At 40.3% G+C, this 23,240-nt stretch overlaps 4 protein-coding genes across 4 annotated transcripts in view; 2 read left to right on the top strand and 2 right to left on the bottom strand.

The window, feature by feature from the left end:
* Nucleotides 1-329: 329 nt before the first annotated feature.
* LOC132263151 (glucose-induced degradation protein 4 homolog) lies at nt 330-4,452 on the bottom strand. Its single transcript, XM_059762767.1, has 4 exons — nt 4,199-4,452; nt 3,796-3,963; nt 2,185-2,264; nt 330-2,113 (listed from the first exon to the last, which is right to left on the bottom strand). The coding sequence occupies exons 1-4, from the start codon at nt 4,340-4,342 to the stop codon at nt 1,894-1,896; spliced, it is 612 nt and encodes a 203-aa protein (XP_059618750.1). The 5' UTR covers nt 4,343-4,452; the 3' UTR covers nt 330-1,893.
* Nucleotides 4,453-4,761: 309 nt separating this feature from the next.
* LOC132263150 (BTB/POZ domain-containing protein KCTD5) lies at nt 4,762-6,700 on the top strand. The gene is made up of 3 exons (XM_059762766.1): nt 4,762-5,075; nt 5,242-5,493; nt 5,829-6,700. The coding sequence occupies exons 1-3, from the start codon at nt 4,887-4,889 to the stop codon at nt 6,021-6,023; spliced, it is 636 nt and encodes a 211-aa protein (XP_059618749.1). The 5' UTR covers nt 4,762-4,886; the 3' UTR covers nt 6,024-6,700.
* A 90-nt stretch (nt 6,701-6,790) lies between these two features.
* Nucleotides 6,791-23,240, top strand: part of LOC132263128 (rab3 GTPase-activating protein catalytic subunit) — a 47,299-nt gene continuing 30,849 nt past the window's right edge. The window contains exon 1 of the mRNA XM_059762733.1: nt 6,791-8,355. Within this exon, the coding sequence (XP_059618716.1) occupies nt 6,884-8,355 (1,472 nt within the window). The 5' untranslated portion in view covers nt 6,791-6,883. The remainder of the gene's footprint in view (nt 8,356-23,240) is intronic.
* On the bottom strand, nt 10,986-19,478 carry LOC132263130 (leucine-rich repeat and fibronectin type III domain-containing protein 1). Its single transcript, XM_059762735.1, has 10 exons — nt 19,459-19,478; nt 17,334-17,469; nt 16,318-17,268; nt 15,461-15,781; nt 15,133-15,284; nt 14,703-15,053; nt 14,214-14,364; nt 11,953-12,202; nt 11,709-11,892; nt 10,986-11,247 (listed from the first exon to the last, which is right to left on the bottom strand). Exons 1-10 carry the CDS (start codon nt 19,476-19,478, stop codon nt 11,118-11,120), a joined length of 2,646 nt encoding a protein of 881 aa, XP_059618718.1. The 3' UTR covers nt 10,986-11,117.

Below are 23,240 nucleotides of genomic sequence, written 5' to 3' on the forward strand. Positions count from 1 at the left end.
CTGAAATAACATGAAAAAATGCCATATATATTTGAGTATATAATCTTATATATCTATTTTGTCTTAGAGATAAAATTGGTTATTTTGTACAAAAGGCACAAGAAAAAAAAACTGAGAAGAAAAGGATGAAAATGCATTAGGAAGTAAGGCTAAAAAAGGAAGCAACTTAAATCTTTGTATTACTTACTAAAAAAAAAGTCAGGAATTGCAGTGAAATTAATTTGTAATTCTCCATTTTACATGATGTAGTTTGATAATAAATTACCGTCCTCAGATTAAAAAAATGACAAACAAAAAAGAAAAAGATGTGTTTTAAATATAAAAACGACTTTATTCTCTTGTTATCTCAATTTATAATTTATGTATAATATCATTTTTTTTTATTATTATTTTTACTTTCATGAACAAAGTTTTCTGTTCTTTCTAACTTAGTCGAAATTATGCATCATTTTGAGTTTCTCTTTTTTTCTGTGTGTGCGCGACGAACAAACGGAATAAAATGAAGAACAAAAAAAAAGGACACATTTTTTGTTTGTCTAAGATAAAAAAAAATAGAGAAAATATTCTCAGTAAAATCGTATATTGATTACACACTTAATAATTTTTCTTATTGTCTTTTGGTGAAGATGCGATTCTAGAATTCTTTTTTTTTCTTCTCTCTTAATCAATTGCTTTTCACTCTCAAATATTTTTATTTCGTTTCATTGTTATTTCCTTATCTCTTCACCAAAGTTCCTCAATTTTTCTACAATTAGACTTGAATGATGATAACTTGTTTTTTTTTTCTCTACCTTTTTGCTTGTTTTTTTTTTCTCGCTATGATTAGCAAAACACAGAAATGTCGCACTGAAAAAATCGCGCCATAGTTTAATTTAAGTGTTATTTTTAAATTTCTTTCTTCCTTTTACAATATTTTTTTTGTTGTTGTTGAAATGTGCGCTGAAATGAATGCTTTTCTGCCCTATTTTTTCCATCAACATCATCAAAACTTCTTGGTAACGATTGATTGCATGCTGTGAGGCAAAAGGAAACTTGTATAATCTCATCCTTGCTAAGGAGGCATTTTTGCACCACTAAGACGGCGATTCTGCTCCTCTAGGCCAATAAATACAAGTGAATTTCTTCACAAAAACACCCACAATAATGTGTATTTTGCAATTATTACGCATTCTTGTCACTTTCTGCTTTCCCTTTTCGTGCTTCCGCGGCATTATTTCCGGAAGGAGGATTTTAAAGCGTGGCTAAATTAAATAATTTCACACACACTCACTCAACAGTCGAGGTGTGGTCCTCAATGATTTCGCGGTCAAAGTGGCGCTTAATTAATTTTTTTTTTACAGAAAGAGGCGTGTCTTTGTGATATGTTTTGAGGAACAGAAATTATTGAGTCAGAAAGACACGGCAGAAATTGAAGAGAAAAACAGCGTCAATTGGATGAATTGTTGGGTCAAATAAATAGCTTCAACATCTCACTTGTAACATCATCATTTCTTCAAGAATTATTCCCTCCTCAACATTTTCCTTCCTTTCTTCTTGATACACAATTTATCAAAGTAGAAATTTCTCTACACAGAATCTCCTTTTGTAAAAATCCTTTCATTTTCTTTCTTTTTGCCTTTTCTCTTGATAGTTTTACGTACAAAATAAAGTTGCATTTTAATTTGATAAAAGTTAAACTCATGACAGCAGAAGTTAATTAAAACATCAAAAAAAAAGACACCAAAATTATATAGTCTTAATAAAATTAAAAAATATATATAGAAGACGAAGTGTTACAATTAATTCGTTTCTGATCAGGATATTTTTCTTGTTTGTTTGTTTGTGAAACTTTTGGAGGTGTTTTTTCTCCCCTTTTTTCTTTTCTTTTCTTCTCTCCGGCGCTTCGCTGGCATTTTATCTAAACTCATAGATTTGGATACACTTGTCGGGAACGTGTTCGAGATGCAGCGACTGAAACCATTCCGACGATCTGTGATAATAGTAGCCTTCCATCGTGGCTTTCGACTTCTGAAAGCAAATGTAGTAGAAGCCAGCGAACGACGCTCCGTTTATATCCTTTATCGTGTGATCAGGTACTAAGAAGTGCTCCTTCCATCGCATAAATACAAAGTCACTGCAAATATTCAGGACAAAAAGGGCGTCAAGAAACGGGAAATTCGCATCGCAACACCTTCAAATTCTCACCTATTTGCCAAATTCTCATAGTCAAAGTTGTCCGAATTGAAGGTCTTTGAGTAGAATTCGGCGAATGTCGAGAATTTGCTCTGAAAAAGTGCAGAGAAAACAGAAAAACATACAACAAAGTGTCTTTCATCGAAGGTTTCTTTGAAAACTATCAAAAGTTTGCTTTCGAATCAATGTTAAATTGACTTGATATATTTTAATTTCCCTTTTAGTTGTTCGGCATCTTTGAAATCCTTAAATATGAAAAAAAATCACAACGAATTACTATAAATTCTGAACAAAAATCAATGAATTCACATAGAATTAAAGAAAATCTAATCTTTTCAGCTATTAAATCTTATAAATTCTAGACAAAATGCACAGGAAAAATGTGAAAAGTTGCTTTTTACGAACATGTCCAAGAAAAAACCCAAAGAAGACTATAAAAAACCGTCTTTTTATACTTAATAACGTGAGTTTGTCTATCAATTTTCCATAATTCATTGAATATTTCAATCACTAACCAATAAAATCAACTAAATATTATAGAAAATAATTGAAATACACAAATATTATCAATTTAATGGACAATAACCGGGTGTTTAAGGAAAAATTATGGAATTTCCGACACAATTTCAAATCTCAAACTCCAAATTGCTTTCCTGAAGAAAGACAATTCTGACTTTCCGTAGTTTTCGAGGCACCCGTCGTTATGGAAAATTTTGGCACACTTTCGCACTCCCGAAATCATTGCGAAGTTCTTCGCGCTGATAAGATTTTTCCACTGGCCGGAAAGTTATCAATTGGATTCAACTTGATTTCAATTGTCAAACAACTTTTCTTACTCTTTCTTATAGAGAACCTTTTGTGATTTATCTCTTTGTCTTCTAATTACAATAAAGGTGTGAATAATATGTGGAAAATTTGCACTGATTTTAATTAAGCCCAAAAATAGATACAAAAACATCAGTTTTCTTCATGTTTGTCAAATGTCGTGAAAAATATGTGCCAATTATGCTGCAATTTCGTGTGATTTAGCGTTCTGCAATTCATTTCTTATACGAAATACTGTTCAAATATTGAAAAACATTAGCAAATTTGCATGAATATTTGGAAAAACAGATGGAAAGTAGTTAATTCAAGATTATATCATGTAAATACGAATAATTTCCACAATATTAGATTGATTTCAGGCTCAAATTCAATCCAAAGTCATGTGAATTACAGTCGGAAAAATATTTCAGTGGACAAACTGTTCAATGGTTGGCTGAATGAATGCGAAAGACTGTGAAGATTCAATAATTCTGCAATGCTGAAGAAAGTTTCACCAAAACCAGATGAAATTTTGGCATGATTTGCTCAATTCTTGCAAGAATTTTGCTTAAAACTAAGCTTTTTGGAATCATTTCTTCAACATCTGCGTCTTATTTGTTCTTCCTTTTGAAGAAAACGTCCAGAGTTCGATGAATATTTGTGTTTTTGACGTTCTTCTTAATGTCCTGAAGAGAATCTTGATATCGAGGAGAGAACTTTGAGGAGATCTTCAATATTTAGCGTCTCCTTAAGATCGAAAACATGTCCTGAGTTCTTTTCAGATTGGAAGATTGGCCAGGAAAGTCCAATAATTCTCACCCAGTGCTTCCTGTCGACGTCCTCGTCAGCGTCCCACTTCCTGGTCAAGAATGGGTACTTCTTCGAGATGATCTCGCCATCGAAGAAGGTTGTCAGCGTGGGGAACTCGAACGTGAGTCCAGTGATCTTGAGATATCCGCACAGGTAGGAATTCTCCTCGTCGACGTGCTGCAAAGACACGGAAGCGTCAGAGATCTTGCGTGTTTCTTGGCATTGGCTCGTGCCAAGCAACAAAATTAGCCGTCAGAACTCGCCGTTCTCGACCTTGACCGGGGCCTTTTTTGCACACCCGGACGCCCAGAGATCTTCCCTCTGTGCGCTGCCCTAGAGCGCCCGCGGCGCCCCGTGCGCGTCGCGCTGTCACGCGGACGCGCGCGGACGGCTGTGGCGGTGGGGGATTTACCTGCAGCACGACCTCCACGTCGTAGGAATTGCCCTTAGACTTCTGGGAACCCTTGAAGCGACTTCCATTGTAAAGTAGGGTTACATTTGGAACACCCAATTGCTTCGAGTTGGCCGGTGGGGGTGGTTCAACCTTCACGGGCATTGGCTCACCAATTTTTAGAGGTGTGTTTGAGACAACTACCACGAGACACGAAAATTAAATAATACGAGAAAAATCAAGTTTTTAAGGGAAATCTAAACGCAATTTTTTGCTGGGAAAGTCAAATGTCAATTTTGGCAATGGAAAACTGCGAGTGGGTGCGAGAGCGAGACAACACGATGTGACTCTCTGTTGGCTGATGGTGTAGAATATTCGGGAGAACAATTTGGCTGTGAATTTTCGCAGATATTTTCCACTACATTCGCAGTAAAGTGCATTTTGTCAAGTCACGCAGAGTGTGTCGGCTTGTTATGGCGAAAATGCTGAGATTGGTGGAAGATCGCGGAATAAATTACGCGGCACGCGTGGCGCCATCTCGCGGAATCACGCGAGGCATGCGCTCGCGCCTGACGTGCTGAATTGTAAAAATCAGGGGAAGAAGAAGAAGAAGTGGCGTTGAAGGTGGAAAGAAATTGGTGGAAAAAATTGGTTGTGGTGCAATAGGAGGTGGTTGCTTGTGATCCGTCGGTTGTTTTGATGCCCTCAGATGATGGCGACGATAAATCTGAACCCTAAGAAGAGCCCAACACTGCTGGAGAATCAATCTGGGAAGCAGTGGGTGAAGCTCAATGTGGGTGGAACGTGCTTTCTCACCACGAAAACAACCCTCTCGCGCGATCCCAGCTCCTTCCTCTTCAGGCTCATCCAGGAGGACAGCGACTTGATCTCCGACAGGGTAGGAATCACGCCACCAGCACGCGCAAAAGCGAGTCTTCTGGGGGCCTTTGCGACAGTGTCGTTGGCAGTGGAACAAAGAAACCTCCCCAAAATAGACTCCCACACCCTTGGCTCTCGTGCTCTCTATGTACTTATATATCGCATGGATATTGTGTGCCTTGCAGGATGAGACTGGCGCTTACCTCATCGACAGGGACCCGCGGTACTTCGCCCCTGTTCTCAACTACTTGCGCCACGGCAAGCTGATCCTGGACGGCCTGTCTGAGGAGGGCGTGCTGGAGGAGGCGGAATTCTACAATGTGACGCCCTTGATCAGTCTCTTGCGGGAGAGCATCTCGCGCAGAGACTCCAGACCTGCCTTAGATAAGAAGAAAGTCTACAGAGTGCTCCAGTGCCAGGAGAATGAACTGACCCAGGTAACCCACAACTTCCGGGCGTCACTTTGCTGAAAATCGATCCGGAATCATGTCGTATGTTTATGTAATCCAGGAAAGGGGAGATTTAAGGCCAATTGATGCCGTTTAGAGTCTTAATTGTACCTGGAAAATTAGGTCTTTAGGCAGCATTTTTGATGTCTTAATTGAAAACAAGTATTTTTCACAATTTTTGATTTGAAAAAATGCCAAAAATATCAATTTATGACTCTCAGAGAGACTCAAAATCGGGAAGATTCGTATTCCTGAAGACTTCAGGAATCAAATTCTTGGCTCAAGACGTTCAAGATCACTGATTTGGATCTTCTGCTTTGCAGCTCGTGTCCACGATGTCGGATGGGTGGCGTTTCGAGCAGCTGGTGAACATCGGGACGCAGTACAACTACGGCTCGGAGGAGAATGCCGAGTTCCTGTGCGTGGTGTCGAAGGAGTGCTTAAGTCCGCTGGTTGGGCGGGAGCAGGAGTCCAATGACAGGGCGAAGGTGCTGCAGCAGAAGGGCTCTCGAATGTAATACTCTCTCTCTCTATCTCTCGCCCGACGATTTTGCCTCTCACGCGCACACACGTGACGAACAAAAACAAGGACCTCTGCAACCGTATTAGAGCACACAGTCTTGCCAGGAGCGCCGACCGAGGGAAAGGGGATGGAGATTGCCAAGGGATGTTTAGAGGCAGAAGAGAGTCGCAAAGGATGTGGTTTGATCATATTGGGAGAGCGCATTTGGAACCATTGCAATTGATCACATCATTTTATTTCCCCTGAGATGTTGCAGACACAAGACATCTCAGAAACCCAGAGAGAAAAACCCACAAGAACATACGATTTAAGGTTATACAAGAGATGTTTACTTTTAAAATGAATAATCTAGTGTTTAGAGGCGGAGGTAAAATCGTTGTGTTGACTTTATGGTTGATAAAGTGTACTATATTAAAAATAGAGGAAGTTAAATTCCACCTAAACAATGCACCGAAAATCATTTGATGAATAAAATAGAAATAAACTGATGAAGAGATTCGGTCCAGAAGAAGAAGAAAAAAACAGAGTCTTGTTCTGCCAAAACACTCTTATTTGTAAAACGCGATGCAAAACCTGTGTTTTAAGTTCACGATGAAAGTCGATTTTGTAAAAAAAAATATGTACGTTTCAATAGAAATTACAAGACAAACATTACAAATAAAAAAGGAGGTTGAATGAAAAATCAAAGTGTTTGCACACTTTTCTCCGCCGCTGTTTGTGCTGTGTGTCTTCGCTAAAGACTGTTTTGAGGCTTTTGACAGTTCTGTGTGTGCGCGAAGTGAAAGTGTGTTTTGATTTCTGCTCTCTCGAAAAAGAGCTTGATTTTCTGTGAAAAACCAACCAAATTGCGGAAGGATGACTGAGGAAATTGATGACTTGGAGTTCTTCCAGCAGGACTTCACCACTGCCAGCGAGTGGGAGATCTTCACGGCACGTCTCGAGGAGATATTCCACGAGTGGAAGCTTCCCTTTGTCAGCGCGGGTGAGAAACTGGCCAGGAATCAGCTGTCGCTGTGTGACTGGACCACTTGTGATGAGATTATCAGTTTCGCGGATGTGGACCTGCAGATTATGAGGTACAGCGCAAAATTGGACAGTCCCGAGAGCGGTGAGAAGAGCGAGAAGGATCGACAGTGTCAGGCATTTGTGGATCTCATGTCCTTGGAGAATGACTTCAGCATTCTCGATGACAGCGCCGAGGAGGAGCTCCATCCCGTGGCCAGGTGGTATGGGCTCAGGGATTTCGTGGTGGTGCGACCAACGAAGAAGTCCATCACCAATGAGAGTCAGATCAGGATCCTCCTCAGTTCTGTCCAGATCGCCGTGTCTGAGAGCAACTGCGAAGTGCCTGTGTTCGTGCAGGTGCTGGAGAAGAGCCAGCGCGTCTTCCTGGGCGTGTGCGAGTTCCAGTCGACGCGTCTCTCCTTCGACGTTGTCCATCTGCAGACCACTCCGCCGCCTTTCAAGTACTTGTCCGGTCTCCTGGACATGTTCAAGGGCAAGATTGGCGTGCAGTACGAAGATCCCGTGTCCGTCAGCGTGCGACTCAACTACAGCCTCACGAGATTCGGCAGTGCCTCGTATGCCGTGAAGTGGCGCAGCTCCTTCGCCACGAGTCCCTTCGAGTTCGACGAGGAGGACGTGGACGAGGAAGACCTGGAGAAGTTCACAGTCCTCCCATTCGGCGTGATGTGCGATCCCGTGTCCGAACTGGTGCTCCACTGCCTCTGGCCGCACGTGGCGGACAACGTGGTCATCGATTCGCAGACTTACTCGGACTTCGATCCTCTCCTGGCGCCCAAGTGGTCAATGAGGGCGCGCTTTGAGCCTCTGCCCGCCTGCTTCCTCTCGGAGATCCTCAAGGAGTACCTCCACCTCCTCGAGTCCAGAACCACCCTGTCCGACCTCCTCGGAGACTCCTTCGCAGGCACAGCGACGGCCTTCGACACCAATCCGCTGGACTTGCTGACAGAGCCCAAGATTCCCGGTCTCACATCCGTTCTGCCCACTTTCTCGCGGCGCGACACAATGAAGGACAGTCAGAAGAGCCACGGCCCCATCAGGGATGACCACTTGATGAAGATGCTGTACTACCTCTTCCCCGATGCCCAGGAAACTGCCCAGCATCCGTACGACGTCCCGGAGAGCGATGTCTACGATCCCATGAAGATCAAGAGCGCCTCTCCTGACTCCCTGGTGCACCGACTGAGCGCTCTGCTGGCGCTCTGCTACGAGTACTTCGGTGGGCAGAAGGCAGTGGCGCACTTGTGGATGGAATTCGCTCAGGAGATGAGATATCGCGCCGAGAGATGCATCCAAATTCCCGGGTGAGTCATTTTACACACTCTTTTATGCCATTTCGGGGGGAAACCGAAGGACTGGATCAAATATTGGGATTAAGAGACAAATTAATTAGGTGTCGTTGCAACTTTACTTTCATAACATTTTAAATAAGTTGTAAAAACTATTAATTCATAAAAAGTCGTTGCAAGATTACAAATAATATTCATCGCGTGAAGACAAGAACAGCCGGAAAATTCACTTGAAAACCAAAGAAATAGAGAATAATAATGTTTTTAGGCTGATTAGCATAATTTTATTTGTTTTTCCTGTCCATTTGTGCACATTTCAATGCACCAGATTGAGGTTATATGTTTCCGGACATCGTTCGACTCTTTACAAAGAAACTAATTGGTTTCCTTAAACTTTTTCAAGTACATAAAAAGCTATGTTTTCATTCCAAACTACTAAATTGGTAGATTTTACGAACTGAAATACGAAATGCGTAATGTTGCAACGCCTCTTTAGAATCTGGAATCTTTATTTAGTTGTTAATGAGCGATAGAATCGAGATCTGCTGTTTAATCGCGTCGTCATCTTGAGTTAAGCAACTTGAGTCCTTCGCAGTTTCCTTCTTCCTGTCGGAATTTGATGGGGGAAAATGAATTGGATAAACGCGTTGAATCAATTTTCCTTTATTTTATTCTCTAAAACTCACACGTTCTCCAACAAAGTGCTCAACAGTCATTCATAAAAATTAGCACCTAAAATTAATGTTCGTGTATTCTCTCTGTCGACACTCACTCGCTCTCGCTTTATGTATAGTCGCTACATATATATGTTGTATATTATATTGATTATATTCACTCCATTATGTATGTATATAGTGATGCTCTTACAATGATTCAATGATGGTTTAATTGAAAGTGCAGACTAACAGTATATTCAATGCAATGTTTCGTCGTGACAATTGATGTCCTGCTCCATATATTTTCTCTCAGATTCATGCCTTGAGACTCTGTCGAATATATATATATTTCATAAATTGGCTATAAATGACACATACAATTATATATATTTATATATAAATATTTTTAGTGTTTTTTCCTTCTATCATTAATTCTCGTTTTCGCTCTAATGTAGCGAGAAAGTCCTTTAAATATCCTTGTTTTCATCATTTTATCAACGTAAATTCATAAAAATTACACAATGATAAGGCAGTGGGATGTGATTTTCTTCTCTCTAAATCCATTTCTTGATGCTCATCTACATTTATTTATACGCTTATCAGAGTTCTTCTTTCCACATTTATTTATCAAATTGTTCTTGTGTTGAATTTGACGATATTCACGCGTTTTGTTTCATCTCAGATATTTTGTGTGTTTTGTCTTGTTTTTTTTTCCTATGAAATTTATACTACTAAAAAATAGCTTCTAATATTCTCTTCTCCTTGCCTAACACTTATATATATATATATTTTTTTTACCAATTCATCTTCGCAAAGGTTGATTTTACAGAAATATTGATCCCTCTATGATTTTTGTGTGTTTTATCTTCATCTATCATTATACTTACCTTTCGCCTAAATTACTTTTTCTTACTTTGTTTACATGTTTTCTTCAGTTTCATGTTTCTCTTAAATGCTAATATCGTTAACTATCAACTGTGTACGTTTTTATCAAATGCGAGAGACACGGTTTTTCGTGAGCTCTCGGCATTTCGTATGTTTTGAAAAACTTCTTTTTTTTTGAAACTCAATGAGCGCAGCGTTGTTTTGCTCGATTTAAAATCAACCAAAAAGATCTACATTATTTACAAGTTGCTGTTTTTTTTTGCTTCTTCTTCTTCATAAGATGTTCAATTATTCATCCTAAATTTCTACAGTAATTCCATATATAATTGTTATGCTTGGCTATCATGTCTTGTTTACTGGGTCGCACTATTTGGGATAACTTTAGCACTATTTCTTCGTATATTCCTCACCTCAACTTCCATATTCATGATTGTTTTTTTATTAACATATTTACAGGTGATAATTCATAATTAGACTTTTATTCATTTTGACATTCTTCTCATTCAGAGTCTCTCTTGCCACGATATTAACTGTTAACTTGTATTTAACATGAGCTTGTTAACCGTTTTTTCTCGTTAACTTTGATTATATTCTTCTCTTTAATAATATTGTTTCTATTCATTTTATTGTAGAAGTATTTTTTTTTTCATCTTCTTTTAATTAATATCCTAACACTAAATTGGGTTGTGATTTTGTCGGCAGTGAATTTTTGTGTGATCATCTAATTAAAAGACAATTTTACATTTAAAAACTTTATGATTTATATCACTGCTCGAAAGTTCAAAAAGTGTTGTGAAAACCAATTATGAGATTAATTGTTTACAAATTGAATTGCAAAGGCTGCAAATAGTAAGAGAATCCCATCAGATTGTTCCATTCAATAATTCATATCACTTGCATTTAGAGAATTGTGGATAGATTGTACCGCAAATTGGAGAGAATTCTCCCTTAATCAGTACAACGACCATTTTTCTCACATGCTATTATTCTTGGTAGAAATCGCAGCATAGACAATTATACTTTCTCAATAACACTATAACAAACATTATATACTCTTCAATGATATTAACGTCTAGTAACATTTTTTTTTCCTTAACTCTCTATTCGATTCGTCTCCTAATTATCGATGGAGTTTGTTCGATTAAGAATGTTGAGAAGAGAAAACACAAGAGTTGGTCAAAATATTTCATGCCAATCGTAAATAATATCGAAGTATCAGGAAACCAAAAGCCTTCCTCATAATGGCACCAATCCGTTCCTGGTCGTAGGGTTTCTTGCCATGTAGATGTCCATGTCGTGATCGGTCCAGTTGTCAGATGTGTCACAGTAGTTGTTCAGGGTGTGCGTGGAGCCAGCTGTTGAGTATCTACTGGATCGCCAGGAATACGTGTAGAAGGAGTAAAAGGACTCAGATGAGTATTGAGAGTGAGAATTGCAGTGTTATAGTGCTGCAGAGATTCTCTATTTAACCTCCACTGAATAATTTTAAGGCACGAATCTCACTCCGGAAGGGTTAAAATGTCTTATTCCCAAATTCCCCACCTGAAAATTGTTCTCAATGTTCTCAAGACACTCCAAAGAGTGCACATTGACGCGAAAAGAAGGACAGAAATTCAATCGTTGCGATTGTTGACAAGATAACACTAAAAGCTGGGCGGGGCTTTCGGGTGGGCGTGGCTTTTCAGTGACAATAGCGATTTTGGCATAGGCAATTGAGTGCAGTTCAATCGGTCGGCACTGCATAGTCAATGAGGCGTTGGGGTGGAAATGTTTTGCGGCATTCGGCCAGTTGGTGCGGAATGAAGTGTGGCGGCTGGGCATACTTACCGGCTTCCGGGTCTGTGGGAGTGTATGTGGGCGCCGTTAAGCTGTTCACGCGATCTTGAGCGCGGTCTGGTGCGTCTCGTGCTGGACGCCACGCTGTGAGCAATGCCATGGACCGATGCTGCGTAGGAGGCGCGGGACATGCGATCGGACGCGGCCGCCAGTGATTGCCGCGACTGACGAAGTTCTGCAGGATGAGGCGCAAGGATTAGCGGGTGGCGGACGTTTGGGGGACGTTGGGACTCACCTGGTCGTGAATTAACCAGATTCGTGGGAAAGGCCGAGCCGAGGTAGCCGCGATGCGAGTGATTGGAGAAGCTGTGCTGCGACTGGCCGTCGGCGATGGAGCGCGCCTTGCCGACTTTGGGATTGGCTCCGAGGGCGGAAAAGTGCGACACGTGACTCCGCAGGTCGTCTGCGATGCCGGGATTCTCCAGTGGGTAGATCCGTGGTCGTGGTATCGAGCGGCCGCTGTAGGCTGACACCTGATCCCAATCCTGAAAAGAGCGGCGAACAGAAGGATGAGAGAGATAATTGAAATCGCGCGCACATTTGAGTTGGTTGCACAAATCATCGCACACTTTGACGTCAGGCTGAGAGTAAATAATTAATTTCAGTGCATAATTTTGCACTTTGTAAGCCGTGAAATTTGATTATTTAGCCTAAATGCATCAAAAATAATTAGAGTGGAAAGAGATGTTGAATGAAGAGTTGTGTTTTTCCTATATAATAAATCTAATCAAATAAATATATAGAGCGTCTGCACATTCATTTGCTGTACATCATGAACTCTTATGTTTTTTTTTTTTCTTTCTTCTTCTTCCAACATTGCTGAGGCAATGAGGAGAAAATTACACACATTCTGCCTTCGCCACCGCACTTGATGACTTTTGAGTCAATAAGACATGTGTTAATCGAAAGCCGAGGGCGGGAAAGACAAGGCGTGTCCGTGTGTGAGAAAGTGAGAGAGAGATTTTTGTACTTTGTTATACATTTTTGCAAGATTTTTCAATGCCAAAACATACAAATAAATAAAAATAGTGAAAAAAAGGCCATCAGAAAGTTTCTTAACAGCCCAAAAAATTTATTAATAAATGAAACTTAATTTCATATGAGTTCTTGATGTTTTACAAAACTTTTATGAGTGTTTGATTTACAAAATTGCTCTCTTAGCTTAGGCAATATGCACAACTCCCCATTTTCACATTTGCAGCTTAAGATATGATTAAGTCCCAAGTCTCAACCCTTTGTTTAATGCTCCTTTGAAAATGCTCGTATGAAATTGTGTACACCTTCAATAAAAGTTAAATTTCAGACAAACTTATGCTTCAGAAGAAGTTTTAGTGTTCACTCATGTGAAGGCAATCAAAGTTAAACTCCCGTTTTTGCTTTTCCTATTTTGGTTTTCGGGAGAATGAACTTAGTGAGAAAATAATTTTTTCATGAGCATTAATTAGTCAGTCTTTCATAGAGTTAAAATGTTATTTTTATCAATAAATTATATTGTCCAACGTCAAGAAATGTACATTCTTGCCAAGCACTTTTCGAAAATATATGACCTCAAATGTTTGTCTCCTAAGCTGTAAGTTGGCAAAAGTGATGGAAAATTGAATGTCGTCTCTTCTTGACTTCATGGTAAATGACATATGAACATTTTATTCGTCTCGAGGGAGGCAATAAAGTATGTAAAAGAAATGTACGTGGAAACGTGCGAGGAAATGCATTTTAGAAAAATTAAATTGAGCAATTGCTCTCGCCCTTTCTCGCCGGGCAAATTGAATGCATTTTGAGGCGAGAAGAAAAGGTATAGAGTGAAAAATACAAAGCCAATCCGCAAGACGGGCTCAATTTCCCTTTTTCTTCCCCTCCCCGCCCGAAAAAATTCTATTGTGCGACACCCGCATATGTATTTCCCAGAGGTATATTTTAAAGTGACAAGGAGAGGATGTCACAGCAAAGGGAGGGATAATATGATTTTTTTCTCTGTGCCCTAGCCTCAGGGGAGGAGGAGGAAGAACATGTGAGTAATAAATCCATGAAAATACGGATTCTCTCCGCGGATGATTCACATTAGTGGCCTGTACAATTATTCTTAATGAAGTAAAACAGTTTTGCATCCATAGTTACGCACTATAGCTATACAATTCTTCAGCCACAAACTCTTCACTCTAATAAGAAAATTCACAGTAAACACAGAAATATCTTAATTAATTTATCTCACGTTGGGGGTGTTTCACGGTGTTGTTTGTATATTGATTTTATAAAATATTATATTTGTATACAAAGTAAATTGCCCTTTATGCAACCATTTCCACGCTGCAGTGGCGATAATTAACAGAATTTATCTCTGATTTAATGAATACGAAGGCGAATTGTACACAGTCTTATTAATATTGAGTTATAACATTTCATACACCTTCTGTGAGACGCCGTGCGTCACAACTCAGTGGTCTTGACTTTGCGATAGTGGCCACTGCTGTCGTCGTAAGAGGAAAAGCCGCGATTTACCTTGTGATTATTGAAGGCAGACAGTGTGGCGATGGAGCCGAGCGGCCCTCCTGGGCTCGCCGTGGGTCCACAGCAGTTCACGGGGAGGCCAGCGATGGGTAACGGACTCTTCTGCGTGGAGTGGAGCGACTGGAGCTTCCGTGATCGGCGTCTGGACCAATGGATCCGATAGGAATTAGGGTGGAAAATTCAACCAAAACATTAACACTGCACAATATAAATTCAATCTCTCAGCGTATTGTTGAGAGTCATTGAAATTGTATGCTTTGCGCGCTGTCAATCAGACTTGGAGATGTTTTGCGTGGCAGGTAGTTAGATTTTAGAAGTCCCGCCCACTCACAAGCCCCGCCCATTTAATATTTTATCCCCTAAATGCATCTCCACTTCCGATCCGCGGCGCAAGACTGCGAGTTGAGGGGTTGAATAAGTGTGTGACAGACATTTATTCACCCCTCGACTGTGAGTCTTTTGAATGGAATTGAGACCAACCTGCTGGCCGCTATGAAGACAATCACCGCCACGATAATTGTACCACAAATAGCTGCACTTGCCGCAATGGTGATTTTATCCATGTTGGATGTTTGAGATGAAACAGTTCGCACTTCTCGGCATTGTGTGTAAGGCACATTTTCCGGTGTCACATTGATCTCCTCCAATGATATCACACACACCACAATGCACTCCTGCGAGGGCACATTCTTTATCTTAAACTCACGCTCGCTGGCCTCCAGTGGTGGTCCCTGTTTGAAGCTTTTATCGCCAAAGAGGCGATAAACAACGCGAAAGCCCAAAATATTCGCTGTGTCCGAGTCCCATTGAATTATAACTGAGCTGTCTTGCCTGCAATTGGAATTGATGGCACACAATTTGTATTGTGGTTTCTTAAAAATTTAGTGCATCTTTAAAGTCATGTCATTACCTGAAAGCATTCTTCACTTGAACCTCGTTGGAGTCGTCAATTTTGGTTCCACGCTGTGGCGGAAATCCAAGAACCAGGGGTGGTCGTTGCTTGTGTGCCGATGAGTTCTGTTGGCGCCAATTTGGCGAGTTTCTATTTGCGGTCGCCTTATTCTGCGGGGATGGTTTGAAATTGTACAAGAATGCGGCATTAGAGTGGGGGTGCGGAGCAATTAAAGTTGAATCCCGGGGCAATTTATCGTCCTGCACTTGCAGTCAATTGCCCGAGGAGAGGCGCTCTTTAGCGCCAAATTTTTATGCATGACAAAATACGTGGCAAAAGAAATTACCGGAAGCTGTGTGGTCTTGGTCGTTGTGCCACCGGTTGTTGTCGGTGTGGCTGAGCTTGAGCTGATCACAGGGCCGCCGGTGGGTGAGGTGGTGAGTGGATTATTGCTTGTTGTGCTGCTGTCAATGCTGCCCGCAGAAGTGGATGATGGTGGTGGCTCGGTGAGCTTTGGCACGAGAGAGTCAACAACACCAATTGGACCATTGAGATCTATCTCTGATTCCGGACAAGTTAGCTCGTCGGGCTGAATTGAATAGAAGCCACGATCCCTGAAGCGATTCGGTGTTCCGCAGAATTGGGGATTTCTCTCTCTCGAAGTCACCTATTTTCCCCAAGAGTTGGAGAGAGAGAGAGAGAGAAAGGATGAAAAATCAGGGTGAAAAAAAAGTTTATGTACTCTTTCCCGGGAGAATGTCTCAAGGGCCCTTCGGGGATGTTCTTTTAGGGTCTTGTCATTCGCCATGAGTTGCTCTGGTCTCGTGACAATAACACTTAAAAGTTTGATGAAAAGGATTTCATATCGTATCCATTTATCGATTTTAAAGTATTTATGTGCGTGGAACCGTATATTAAATCCAATATCCATATTATAATGGAAATATTTTATGGGCCATCACATTTCTTGACAATAAACAATATCCTCTCATTGAATATTGGCTGTTATTTCAATTCACAGCGGCAACTGTTGCATATAGACAGAGATTGTGATGTTATATCATGAGTTTCCGGCATTTCCCAAACATTCTATTTATTGAAAATTAACGATTTTGCTGAATGCTATTAATCTCCCTAAATGTTCATGTTCAGTGTGATGAAGAGGGATAATTTGCAAATGCTCGAGTAAGCATGATGATTTACCTGCAAATCTCCATTCCTTATCCACTCGGCGACCCATCGAATCTTGCAGTCGCAGTGCAAGAAGCGTCCTCCAAGTGATAAGCCGCGCAGCGTCTTGTTCAAGTGGGCGAGCGCCTTCTCTGGCACCGTGGGCAGCGGATTGCCGTCGAGTGCCAGCAGGGTGATGCTGGGATTGCCGCGGAATGCGGTCTCGGGCAGCTGCGAGAGTAGATTGAAACCAATGTCGAGGACGCGCAACTCCTTGAGCGAGTGTATGGCACCAACGGGGAATTCCGGAAGGAGGTTGTTGAGCAGACTGAGCGAGCTCAGCGTCCGCCGAACACCCGTGAAGGCGGTCTCGCCCAGATTCTGAATGAGATTCCGCTCGAGATTGAGTGCAGTGAGGGAGTCCAGGCCCTCGAATGTCCTCACGCCGGCGGCTCCGGGCAGCTCTCGAATGCCATTTTGGGAGAGATCCAAAAATGCGAGACTCTTGAGGCCACGCACGGCGTCGGGCACTCGCTTCTGTCTGGTGCCTTTCAAGTTCAGATTCTTCAGTGTGCTCTCGATGCCACGAAAGGCATTCCCAGCCAGCGTCACATTATTGTCACTCAACTTGAGTGTGGATAATTTGGTCATACCGATAAAGGCATCGTCTGGTACATTTGTGAGGTGGTTCTTGGATAAATCCAGCAGGTTTAGTATTGCAAGGATCTTTAATGCCTTCATAGGAACTTCCGTGAGTAAATTGTCCTGTAAATTGAGGTTTTTCAGCACCTGCTCCTGTCCACTAAAAGCCCCATCCTTGATGCTCCTTATGCTACAGCTACTCAATTGCATGTTGTGCAATCGCAAATTGGCAAATACATTATTCTCTAGGGATTCTACTGTCGAATTATTCACGTAGAGTAAATCAATGGGTTTCGCTTTGGCGTACTTGTTTAAGGCATCCACTAATACAGCAAAATCAACCTGAAAATGTGTGATTAGCCAGCTCAATACGCTTTTTTTTCTATTGTCTGTTATCGCAATATTACCTGGTCACACTGAACAGAGAGCTCCTGACCCAAGTTGTAGGCACATAGACAGGATGTTTGCAAATCTGGTATATCTTTCTGCCATGGACACTGTGCTAGTGTGGATTTTACAAATATGAGCGTTGAAAATAGGACGCTCAAACCACGCATTTTGGAATCTGCAAGAGATAAAAATATAATGAAATAGTAATGTGGCATTGTTCATGCTCTCTTTCTGCCATCAAATTTTATACATAGCATAGTTTTTCCCCGTTTTTTTTCCCTCACTTCCTCGCTCGCTATTTAATGTTCTTTGATGGGGGGGAATGAGCGTGGATGAATAAAAAGGACATTCGGCGGTGTTTTTTCGTCAAATTGTGGTTCTAATTAAAGTTCTTTGCCAACATCATCGCACTGAGAGAGAGAGTAATTTACAACTTAACTTGAATATTTCATGGAATTGTGACTTGACTGAAGAGTCCTGAAGACAGTTTTGTGGTAAAAGATATAATTGGAAATGTAGCTTTTTGATTAGAAGTCAAAGTGCACGCAGAGATGAGATTTGCAGATGTGCTGCATCAACGGAAAAGTGCATGAATGGGAGATTTAGCATATTTCCTCACATTCACCATCCAGTTTGATCAGAAATTCTCGGTCATGTGCAACGCTTGTTTGACTATGCATGAAATTTTCCATCGTAAATTTTATTTGATATACGATGGCAAAATCTTTCATGCCATATATTTCTTTTTATTGTTGATAAATTTGTGTGAATAATTCCAGCATTATCATGCTGATTCATGGGTGCAATTGGTTAATCCCTTGGAAAGTGTTTTTGGTAGCAAATCTCCAATTTCCTTATTAAACAGGTGTGTTTTCCCTGCAGGGCACTTGGCCACACATAAGATATTGTGCTTCAGGGGGTTGGGAAATAAATTTGTACACACGCTGTGTTGTGTGTGTGTGTGATGTGGTGTTTGTGGAATTTATTGATGGTTCGTTATATAATCCATCAAAGGCAAATTCACCTCCACAAGACATATAACAATTGGATTAGAATTTAATTAAAATTAATTAGAAATTCATTTCATGATCAACACACGCCACTGTCCTCTATTCATTTGAGAATTAGTGTGGCTGTAAAATACCAAAATGACACTGTTTAATATTTATTTTCGGCATAATGAGTTATTAAATGATTGGAACAATTTTTTGATGCACTTCTTGCACAACTTCCTTCCACGGCCCTGCCGACTTTCATGGGAAGTTTACGATTATTTTATTAAATCCACATTAGAGGAATTTAAAACTGTGGTGTGTTTTTCTGTGGTCGTAATGGTGAAGTAATTGAGATCGCCTATTTTCGATGTCACAATCACGTCCAATGATAAATGACTTGGTGAGATTATTGGTAAATGGTAATTTAATACGAGAAATCATCAATTAAAGCGCCAGACTTTAGTACTGACATCTCTCTCTCTAAAATCAACCCAGGACTTACTCATTAAATTGTTATACAAATAATCACAAGCAGTCCAATAATTGATAGGTTCAAACTCCATTATTATCACCTGCAGCACTTTGAGGCAATCATGTAAGAGTGGTCAAGAGGAAAACATCTGGTTCTATGCTTTGGTTTTATACTGAGAAGAATTCTTGTTGATATTTCGGTGTGGCATTGAAAGTTTGTGTCTGTGTTTTTCGATATTGAAGTGCAATTATGCAAATGGTTGTGTTATTAAGTGAATTTTCAATTGATTTTTTTTTCTCCATCTGTGATTGAAATTTGATTGTGTTTAATTTGCATTTTACACTGATTTGCAAACATACACACTTGGTAGAAATTATAATATGCAAATAGCAAATTGTCCGACATCATTATCAAGTTGATCGTTGTCTTTAGCTTGTGGCGGGAAAAGTGAAAGTCCCCGCTGGATAATAAGAATCTTCTCGCAGTGATAATAGCTGTAATGTTTGTGGTATTGAGGGTGTCTCTGGGAAAGTGATTGCATAGGTATTTGATGTGAAAGAGTCAGGCGAGAAGTGCATAAGAGTGTTGAATGGCATCCATTGCTCAAAATAACTATGATAAATAATTCAGGGACAGATGCACGGATGGTAAAGTGGTGGAAAGTCTCAAAAGTACACTGAACTGTGCAAGTTCATGAGCGACGACAGGAAATATGAGAAAATGATTAAGAAAAGAAAATAGTCGAGAGAGATCACAAATGGGAATTTACGAATATTTGTATGACTTTGTGGAGTTTCTTGTAAAACATGGTTTATTTGTGCAAAAAAAATATAGTGTCAGTTGCGGAGAGTTGTCTCGAAACTTCTTGCACACGCTGTGCATTCACTTGGGCACAGCCGAGGACTAAATGCGGAGGTGTTTTGCAAAAGTTTCACTCACATTCAAGGGTGTTGGCGTGAGGGTTGAAAAATTCTAAAAATAAAGTGCATCTCACATTCTTGCCTCAACTTCTCAATTTCCAAGAGTGTACCAGATTCTTCTGCCTCTCTCCAGCACAATCCATACAAATTTTATTATACATAGAGTGAGATTCTGCCGAGAAGATGAATGTGAAATGGGGAGTAAGATACAGAGTGAACACATCTCTCACTGGGGGTGTCAATTGTGCATTACTATACACACATATATTGAGGCGAAGGATTGGATTTGAAGTGAGTAAAAGTTTCTCCATTGGCGAGAAGAGGTTTTGCACACGAGAAGAAGCTTAGTGTCTTCTTATATCATAAACAGAATACGTGGATATTGGTGTCAAGAGCGCAAGAACAATGTGTTTAGAAAAGCTTTCCACTTTCTCTTCTTGTTGTTCTCCAACACAGAGGAAGAGAGAAGAATTTGGATTACTTTTTGAACATCTTCACAGAGTGGGAAATAGGAAATGAAAGGGATGTGCGAATGGGGGGGAAAGAGGGATAAGCGAATGGACAGAGAAGATGGTGAGGATAAAGTTAAGAGCTTATGCTTTTCAGTAACTTTGTGTATTGAGAAATGTTTTGGCGGCGACAGAAAGAGTGGAATTTTCCCACCTTACTGAAGAAGGAGAGGAATTATACTTGAAATCATAATAATAGAAATAAATGCCTTAGCATTGGACTGGGGAAAGTGTAAATGTGTAATGGACAATTTTTATTAGGTGAAAATATGATGGGAAAATGTTTATAGACTTCCAACATATCGATATTGACTTCATTTTCACACATTATTGGGTGGTAAAATGTGGCTTTCAGGGGTGAAGGAAGGGTGGATCAGGGAGAGAATGAGAGGGAGAGAGAGAGAGATGGAGAAGTTGTGGTTGGAATATTGGCATGTTTAAGTTTCAACATTACATAGAATTTATGATGTTAGCAATAAGAAGCTGTAGGAAGATCCTTTCTATGTATCAACGTCCTCGCCGCGGCCAGAGTAACTTTCACATTTTGTCCTTTTACTCTTGGCTGAGCAAGAAAATAGTGTTGTCATATTTTCTTTTTCCACCCCGTGGAAGGCAGAAAGAGAGAGAGAGAGAGAGACTGTCTTGACGGAGAAGGAACAGTAAATCAGATTTATCGAGAGACAGTTATTTGAAAATATGTTGTACGCGCGCTATATTCCTGCCTTCATGTCATATTCTACACCCGAAGCATAGACCAATAGAATATAATCCTAAAAATTCTGTGATAGATATTTTCTGATTTTCACATTTCTCACATTTTTATGAATGTTTTCTCTCACATCATGTGATCTTTTTCCGGCTACTCAATTTAATATTTCTATTTCATCCACTTTGGCATTTTCCCCCGCCAGCAAAACTGTGTGTATGTTGAGGATTTGTGTCACAAAATTGAGTGAAATTATTTATTTATTGAACTGAATTTTATATAGATGCTTGAGAAGATTAATCTCTCCCACCCATGAAAAGTGGGCAGATTTTGACGCATTCTCTGATTTACAGGGTGTTTTTCTTGTTCTTCCCTTGATGTGGTGGCGGTGGAAAGGAGAATATTGCATGTGTGTGACAAATATGCGAAGGATAAACAATTTTTGTGCCCCTTTGACAATTTATCATGTAAATTGCGGAAGGAAATTCCCATTGCATTTCACTCCAATACACTCTCCATTTAAGTAAATAAATTTCCTCTTATGCGCCATTAATGCGAATCAACCAACTATGAATTGAAATCGTGAGTACCTTAACATTGAATTTGATTGTTTACATAAATGATGGAATGCAAATTACGCCGCACTGATGGCGTTGCCAATGTGAGGAGGGCAAAATAGGCATCAGAGGAGCAGGAGGAAAAAAAAAGTGCTGATGAAAAGAGAGAGATGAATATGAATGTGGAGCTCGAGAGCTTCTTTCCTTTTGCAAAATCACATAATATTGTGTCACCTTCCCGGCAATTTGATTCATAATGTATGCAAATAGGATGGCGAAGGGGAAATTGCAAAATAAACCCCGAGACATGTAAACACACATGTTTCAGGGAGTATTTTGCCGATCAAATGGGGAGGATCTCTGAGAATGGGAGCAGCAATTCCAGTTGGAGAACATCTCCCTATGCCAATTAATTTCCTATCCGTCCACCGGAAAAGTATTATTATTATTATTATTGCATAAGAGATATTGAAAAATTGTGTGGCTGGGAAAAGAAGTGGACTTCGCGTGTAATTGCTGGAATACGATACATTCTTATGTGCGCTGCGCCCCAGAAGTTGTATATTAGTATGGAAATGAAAGTGGATTGTGGAATTTAAATTACTTATAATTAAAGTTTGCTCCATTATTTCTTCTCGGCTGCTGCTGTTGCTGTTATTTACAATTTGGTAAACTGCGGAGAGGAAAATAGTTGCTTAAATTTTTCCCAATTACATCATCCCAAGAATAGTTTTGGGTCTATTTCACTGATTTTGCTCTTGTGGTGTTTTGCCGAAGAAGAAGGGTTTATTGTGGATTCTAGAGCAAAGCAACTTCAATGTTTTAGAACATTCTTTTATGTCCACCACCTCAAGGGGTTATTCCAGGAAAATGCGCCAAAAGCATTAATGTAAGATCAGATAAATTGCTTTAATAAATCGCATTTTCGCGCATTAACATCGCTCTATTGTATCTCTGTTACTTTTCTGCAATGCTTCTCTCCAGTGTGTTGCATATTGCAGAATGGGGGGATGCACAATAATGTGAATGTATAGATAAGAGGGAGCGTCGTAATGGGGGGGATGGGAAGGCCAGAGAGATAGCGCATATGGAGGAATTCACAGTAACGAATTTGGTGGAAGAAAAGACAAGCGGCAAAATGAAAAGGCAACATTTGCTGCTCTCTGGTATTTTGGCGAGTTTATAAATTAAACTATACTATCGTTCAGTACACAATTTCTATATCTCTTAGCCATTTGTTCAATTGCAAGTGGAAGAGTGCAGAAAAAAATTCAATTTGATTTGACTGAGCGATTTTCCGGGGGTTCGGCACAAGCTTGGGGAGAAAAAGAGGAGTATTAATTTCTCTTTTTTATTGACTCCTCCACGCCCGGAAAGCTTTGGCACTAGAATGCCACATTGGTGCTCCTCTCAGTGCCCCAAGTTGACTCTGCACTTCAGGCAATGAACAAAAATGCTCTATTAATTTGAGTATATGGTCTCTCAGTGGCGAGGAAGGCGAAATGGGGTGAAAACTTTTGCCACATTTCGTCTCATACAAGCCAAATGGTTGCCATCAATTTTCACTTACTCAAATGGCATTGTTTGCCTCCTTTCTGCGACAGTGAATTTCATCAAAAATTATCTACAAAACACACTTTTTTCTTTGCACCCCCACTTTGATTCCACAAGAGTGACAATTTGGCAGTTAATTGAAAGCCAGCAATTAGAGAAGTTTTTCCTCTTCGGCATAGAAGACAATTTTTCACAATAATTGCAAAGAGAT

Source organism: Phlebotomus argentipes, unplaced genomic scaffold (assembly GCF_947086385.1).
Source record: "Phlebotomus argentipes unplaced genomic scaffold, Phlebotomus argentipes genome assembly contig_15, whole genome shotgun sequence".
Taxonomy (NCBI): Eukaryota; Metazoa; Arthropoda; class Insecta; order Diptera; family Psychodidae; genus Phlebotomus; species Phlebotomus argentipes.